Below are 7,615 nucleotides of genomic sequence, written 5' to 3'. Positions count from 1 at the left end.
TTTTTTTTTTTTTTGGTTGCAGCCATTATTGTTGTTTGGCAGCCCTGGCTGGATTCGAACCTGCCACCTTGGGTGTATGTGGTTGGCGCCTTAGCCACTTGAGCCATAGCCGCTGAGCCATCTTATCATTCTTATTTGTAATTATGAATAAGTGAAGGTGGCTCAGCATGTGTAGCTCAAGTGGCTAAGGCACCGGCCACATACACCAGAGCTGGCAGTTTCAAATCCAGCCCGGGCCTGCTACAACAGTGACAAATGCAAAAACAACAAAAAAATAGCTGGGCATTGTAGTGGGCACCTGTAGTCCTAGCTACTTGGGAGGCTGAGGCAAGAGAATCGCTTAACCCCAAGAATTGGAGGTTGCTGTGAGCTGTAACGCCATGGCACTCTACCGAGGGTGACAGCTTGAGGCTCTGTCTCAAAAAACAAAAAACATTAAGTGACGGTATTAGTTTCCCAGAAAGTAAAAGATAAAATCTTTGTTAAAGTTTGGGTAGTGTGGTTAAATGGATCACTTTCCAATATTTTCTTGCTGTTATAAGGGATGGCTTAAAGAGTAGAGGATGGATCAGAACAGAATTAAACCTTGACCTTCTCAGTTCAGTAGCTAACTAGGTATTTCTGAGCCTTTTTCTTCATTTGTAGAAAGAGAAAATAATAACCTGTGCTGTCTATCTGAGCGTTGATGTAGGTTCCTGAGATAATATGTATGAACATGCCTCTGAAAGGTGCCGCAGACACAGGGGAGGTGCTGTGCCTTGCGTAGTAGTCTTTCATTGATTTATACTCTGTGTTTAGTATATCCAGTATTTCTATAATTTAATCAATACCTTTAAGTCCTGTATTTACAATAAAAAGTTAATATTTTTGAAGCGAGAAACGTCACAGTTTTCATGTCGGTGGGGTGCATGGAGAAGTGCTACTTAATGTGTAAATTATTTGTCTTAACCCTAATACGCTGTGTGTTTTGCCCAGGGAAGCGGCAGTGTGGATTCTGTGCTTAGTTAATAATCTATGATATTTTTTCAAGTGATTTTGTCAAGGCTTTATGATTTTCTTTTTTTTGAGACTTAGTCTCACTAAGTCACCCTCTCTAGAGTGCTGTGGCGTCACAGCTCACAGCAACCTCAAACTTTTTTTTTTTTTCAAACTCTTGAGCTTAAGCAGTTCTTTTGCCTCAGCGTCCCAAGAGCTGGGACTACAGGTGCCCACCACAATGCCCAGTTACTTTTTTGTTGTTGTTGCAGTTGTCATTGTTATAGCTGGCCCGGGCTGAATTTGAACTTGTCAGCCTCGGTGGATGTAGCTGGCGCCCTAACCACTGAGCTACAGGTGCCGAGCCATTGGCTATATGATTTTTGCGTGATAATTTTACGTGCTGCCTTGTTGGCTGAGCTGAGGCCTACAACTATGTTTTGTTTTATTTTTTATTGAAACAAATGACAAATTTTATTACATGAGTTCATTTTTATGTCCAGGCACATGGATAAAGAAATATATTTTCGGCTCGGCACCTGTGGCTCAAGTGGCTAAGGCGCCAGCCATATACACCTAAGGTGGAGGGTTCGAATCCAGCCCGGACCCGCCAAACAACAATGACGGCTGCAACCAAAAAATAGCCAGGCGTTGTGGTGGGCACCTGTGGTCCCAGCTACTTGGGAGGCTGAGGCAGGAGACTCGCTTGAGCCCAGAAGTTGGAGGTTGCTGTGAGCTGTGATGCCACAGCACTCTACCCAGGGGGACAGCTTGAGGCTCTGTCTCAAAAAAGAAAAAAAAAGAAAGAAAAAAAGAAATATATTTTCCATGCAAAATATTATATACATTAAATAACATACAGTGGTAACAATGCAGTGTAGGTTTCCAGGGAAACAGACTCTGTGATGGAAATATGTAAGCAGGAAGTGCTTGTCTAGATGAGGACCAGTGAGAGTGAAAGAATGAAGCAGGATAGCCGGGCAAGAAGTTGAACTCTGTGTAAAGTCCTGACAGATATCTCAGTTGATTCTTACTATGTATTTTTTTTAATTTAGATTACTGTGAGAGTTCAGATGATTAGTTACATTGTGGACCTTTGTTAGATAAAGTTCAAGTTACAGTTGTGCCCCTCGCTGAGAAGATGTACCATACACCCCTACGTTGTGCCAGTTAAGTGAGAGCAGAAACCAGAAACAAAACCCAAATAGCCAAGGCAATTAGTAATAGAAACAAGTCTGGAGGCATCACTCCACCAGATTTCAGGCTATACTACAAGTCCACAGTGATCTGAGCAAAGTGGGATTGGCCCAAAGTAGAGACATAGATCTATGGAACAGAATAGAAAACCTAGAGATGAAACCAGCCTCATATTACCATCTGATCGTCAATAAACCAAACGAAAGTATACACTGTGGAAAAAGAATCCCTATTTAATAAGTAGTGCTGGAGGAACTGGGTAACCACATGTAAAAAACTGAAACTGGACCTGCATCTTTCGCCACTTACAAAAATTGATATCTAATGCACAAAATGACAAAATCCTGGAAGAAAGTACGGGAAAAACTCTTGATATTAGCCTGGGAAAAATTTTATGAAGACTCTATTGGCAATCTCAACCACCACTAAAGGGAATATATGGAACTTAAACTAAAAAGCTTCTGGACAGCTAAAGACACCACAGTTAAACAGCTTTCAGAATGGGAAAAGATATTTGCATGTCACAAATCTGAAAAAGGGCTGATAACTAGAATCTACAGAGAACTCAAAGTAATCAAAAAAAGACCAAACAATCTCATTTATCATTGGGCAAGAAATATGAACAGAACCTTTTCTGAAGAAGAACTATGTATTTTTATGTAGCATAGTTTATCATAATATGAAAAACCTGAGATAATTAGCTAGAAAGCTTCTGAGCTCAAAAGGGGAAACTCTACTTATTTTTTCCTCCATTTTTAAAAATTATTTCAACAGTATCCACTACTATTGTAATTTTTCTGGGTTACCTTCTTTGTTACACATATTTATGCAGGTTGACAGCTTTGGTTGCAAAATGTGGAGACTTTGAGTGCCCCAAGAAAACATAGTTTTAGTGCAGGGAGGCATGGCAGAGCCCTCAGGGGCTACTGTACTCTGGAGCATGTCCCTTTTTACTATCACTGAGTCTTAGGACACACAGTCACATGTCCTTAAGGCAGTTTTCATGATCATCCCTAATCAGGCTCCATCTTTTTGCTAAGAACAGCTTGCTGTTCTTGATTCTGGGGTAACAGCAGAGAAGTTTAAGCTGGAAGGGGAGGTTTTGTGACTATGGGCAGGCCCCGTGACTGCTATGTTGTGATTATAGTGTACATACTGCTTTTTTTGTAGATGTAAAACCCAGTCTTTTCCAATGCTTTAGTATAGTTTCATTGATTATTTTAGAAGGTTGTTTACTTGCTCATCGTTTTTGTTCCATAGTCTGTGTATTTTATTTCTTTGATTAAAGTTATTTTCCAAGGATGAACTCTCACAATGTGATAACTCTTTCAAATTATTAATATTATTTATTAAATCATGATATGTATTGATTTGCATGGAATAAATACTCATTAAATTGCATCACCATCAAAAACTCGTTTCCTGTTTCACTTAGTTTCTTTAGCATTGGTAATTAATTTTTTTTTTTTTGGAGACAGAGTCTCAAGCTGTCTCCCTTGGTAGAGTGCTATGGCATCACAGCTCACAGCAACCTATAGCTCTTGGGCTTAAGTGATTCTCTTGCCTCAGTCTCCCAAGTACCTGGGACTACAGGTGCCCACCACAACACCTGGCTATTTTTTGTGTGTATGTGGGGGGTCCTACAGTTGTCATTGTTGTTCTAGCTATCATTGTTTGAACCTGCCAGCCTGGGTGTATGTGGCCGGAGCCCTGCCCACTGAGCTATAGTGCCGCCAGCGTTGGTAATTAATAAACTGTTTTTTATAATTTAGTAGGTGAGAAAACCTGAATTCATTAGTAGCTATGTTTTTAAAATACAGTGTTTGTTTTTACTAGAAGCAAGATTGTTAGTGAGTTTTAAATTTAAACCTTTTGTTGGCCTGAATGTTTATATATGTAGTGTCATGTAACTTTTAGTTCAACAACTGATCATTTCTACTTATGCCTTGTTAATGAAATCTTATAAAGTAGGTATTTAATTTGATTAAAACAGTTAAGGTTTAAAAGTACAATTTTTTGAATAGGTTAAAAAGCACGTGGTGTAAAGATTAGATTTCCCTGTAGGGCCCTATTTTCATCCCCAACCCTGAAGCAGCACGTCCTGTTCTATGTATCTTTCCCGAAAGAGGCTTGTGTGTGTGTGTGAGATCCTGTCATCAGCCTTTACAGGATTGATAGGAAGATTTATGTGTAAATAGGGGTCTGGCACATAGTGAGTGAGAACTGCGTTAGTATTTGGTAAACAAATAACATGAATAAAACTGGCTGTAAAAGATTTAATTTGAATGGGTTTGACTGTACTCAGTGGTTGCCAAGAGTTCTCTGCAGGCACGGCCTGAGGAGGGGGCTAGGCTGTAGGTCCCTGTCACCCGCACTGTTGTGTTGTATCTCTGCACTTCCGAATGAGATTTTGTTTGGAGAAAGAGATCTAAGGTGAGTAAACACCAATGCAGACACTACTGGTAATTGTTTTTCTTTTAATTTTTAGATGTTTCTTACCGTGTACCTCAGTAACAATGAGCAGCACTTCACAGAAGTTCCAGTTACTCCAGAAACAACATGCAGAGATGTGGTGGATCTGTGCAAAGAACCTGGCGAGAACGACTGCCATTTGGCTGAAGTGTGGTGTGGCTCTGGTGAGAGACCCCGACAGCCCTGTGCTTTGTCCTGCTGTCTCGTGTTAATGCTGACTTATAAAAGCAGTGCCGTGTGGACGCTCGGATTTCTACAGAGAAGAGCTAGAGAGTAGTGTGTCCCTCAAAAGGCAGTGTTTTCAGGCCAGCTTTATTGTCATGTCCAGTATTTTTTGCTGTTTTTATTGTTGGTAATAAAAGGAAAACACCACAGTATGAAGTAAAGAAGGTCGTCTGGGATGCTGTGGTCAGATGGATGGTGCTCAAAAGTATCTTTTGTATGTTTAGGCTTTGCTTACTTAGAAAGCTTAGGTATTTTGAGTGGTTTGCCCTCTCCAGGCTTTTGTAGGTTTTTAAGGAAAGCTCCTCAGTGTTGAGGAGCTATAGTGGCAGATGGCAGTGGTGAACTCATGCACGTTATTGTAAGCCTTGAAATCAGTCCCTCGGTGGGGTTCTTTGGAGTTCTAGAATGGGACAGCCTGATTTCTTTTTGGCCCTGTAGGAGTTGGTAGATGCGAAGTAATTTTTCACCATTTCTGCCTTGTTTCTGGACAGACTGGGTGAGCTCTCGCTGTTTCCTTTTTTTCCTTAGGGGGATGCCAACTGTACAGAGCAAGTTCCAGGCTATGTTAATTGAGTTCATTCCTTCATGGTATCTAATTTCAGCAGAACCCTTCTTTTCAAGCAAGTCCTTATATTCATCTTGGGTTGACTTTTCTATGGTTGGATGTTCTACAGGGTCTTCTGTACTCTTTCTAAATTACTTTCCTCTTTTTCTTTTAAGGAGGAGACCACATTAGAACAATCACATTAAAAAGCCCAAGTGATGGTAATGCCAGAAACTCAGTGGGTAGGGCGCTGGCCACATACACCCAGGCTGGCGGGTTTGAACCCAGCCCAGGCCAGGTAAAACAATGACAACTGCAACAACAACAACAACAAAAATCGCTGGGCATTGTGGCAGGCACCTGTAGTCCCAGCTACTTGGGAGGCTGAGGCAAGAGAATCACTTAAGCCCATGAGTTTGAGGTTGCCATGAGCTGTGACTGCACAGCACTCTGTATCTCAGGGTGACAACTTGAAACTAAAAAAAAAAAAAAGCCCAAGTCATCTTTTTTAAATGAAAATTGGATAACTTCACTTTCAAGCTTAAAATTCTTTAGTGTCTTCTCATCCCCTTAGAAGACAGTGCAGATTCTTTATCTGTGACTGTGAAGTTCTGTAGGTTCGTTGTCTTCTCTGTCGTCTGCTGCCATTCTCCTCGTCATTCCTTCCCGCAGCTTTTAAAATATTCCTTGAGTAGATGCGCTAAGTTCTTATATTCTACCTAGAGTCATGTGCTGTAGCTCTTCCCACTGCCTAATTGCTGTCCTTCCAGATTTGTCATTTCTGGTTCCTTCTGGTCACTTGGATTTCAGCTAAAATATTGCCTCCTTGGAGAGGTGTTTCCTGAGCTCCCTGCTAAAAGTAACTGTGAAATTAGTTCTCAGTTATAGCACTCTGATTAATTCTTTGCAGAATGTATGACACTATCTGATTTTGTATATATAGATATCTTAGTTTATTGCCTCTTTAATACCTATAACAAACGCATTCGAATGCAAATTACCTAAGAATAGAGACCTTTTTTTCTTGTTCCTTCGTTGTTGTATGCATAGCTTGAGGGGAGTGCCTGGCTTCTAGTAGGTGCTTAATAAATATTTACTGACTGAGTAAATGAGCTTCTAGCTGCTTCTGGTAACCTCCAGAAGGTTACCTTGCTTTGTACTTTACTGTGATAATTGAATCTATCCATTGTATGGTTCCTCAGTTTCTCAGTTTCTCTCTGTACCTCACATCTCTCTGAGCCACCTACTCTTTCTTCTCATTTTTCTTAGGAAGAAGTGGTTGTTCTTTGCTAAGGCCTTAATATCTTCCCCCAAACTCCCAATTCCACCTGTTCTTTGCCTCTCTAGTGTCTTACTCATTGAGTTTAATAACGTTTACTAATGTGTAAAAGGTTTTCTTTCCTATAATTTTTTTTTCTGAGACAGAGTCTTACTATGCTGCCCTTGGTAGAGTGCCGTGGCGTCACAGCTCACAGCAACCTCAAACTCTTGGGCTTAAGTGATTCTCTTGTCTCAGCCTCCCAAGTAGCTGGAACTACAGGCGCCCGGCTATTTTTTTGTTGCAGTCGTCTTTATTGTTTAGCTGGCCCGGGCTGGGTTTGAACCCACTGGCCCAAGTGTATGTGGCCAGCACCCTACCTACTGAGCTGTGGGCACCGCCTGCCTCTTATAATTTTTTAATTTAAAAAAAAAATGGGCGTGGTAGCTCACACCTGTTGTAATCCTAGCACTCTGAGAGGCTGAGATGGGTGGATTGCCTGTGCTCCTGAGTTTGAGACCAGCCTAAGGTAGAGCCAGACCCCATCTCTAAAAAGAAATAGGCAGGTGTTGTGGTGGGCACCCATAATCCCAGCTACTCAGGAGGCTGAGGCAAGAGAATTGCTTGAGCCCAAGAGTTTGATGTTGCTGTGAGCTGTGATGCCACAGTACTGTACTGAGTGCAGCAAAGTGAGACTGTCTCACTTTGGATAATTTAAAAGATTTTAATGACCAACATCTAAAAGTGTTCTAGATTGTAAAAGAGGAAATAATATAAATACAATGACTGTCTTTCTCCTAGGCCCATCCTCTGATCTCTTGATATCATCACTTACGATTTCTACAGATAGCTTTTCAGACCTTTTCTGTTTGTTTATAAGTAACCATGAAAATGGTTTTGTGTTTTGTTTCTCTATTTTTTCTTTTTTTTTTTTTTTTTTTTTT

At 40.8% G+C, this 7,615-nt stretch overlaps 1 protein-coding gene across 3 annotated transcripts in view; it reads left to right on the top strand.

Annotated features, from left to right (window-relative positions):
• TP53BP2 (tumor protein p53 binding protein 2) overlaps positions 1-7,615 on the top strand; it is a 79,144-nt gene that overhangs the window by 28,674 nt on the left and 42,855 nt on the right. For all 3 annotated transcript variants that reach the window (XM_003790971.2, XM_023513892.1, XM_023513893.1), the window contains exon 2: positions 4,661-4,808. In XM_003790971.2, the coding sequence (XP_003791019.1) occupies positions 4,661-4,808 (148 nt within the window). The remainder of the gene's footprint in view (positions 1-4,660; positions 4,809-7,615) is intronic.

This window comes from Otolemur garnettii, unplaced genomic scaffold (genome assembly GCF_000181295.1).
Source record: "Otolemur garnettii isolate 467f Iridium unplaced genomic scaffold, OtoGar3 scaffold00045, whole genome shotgun sequence".
In the NCBI taxonomy this organism is placed as follows: Eukaryota; Metazoa; Chordata; class Mammalia; order Primates; family Galagidae; genus Otolemur; species Otolemur garnettii.
This window is presented reverse-complemented; position numbering and strand designations above follow the sequence as displayed.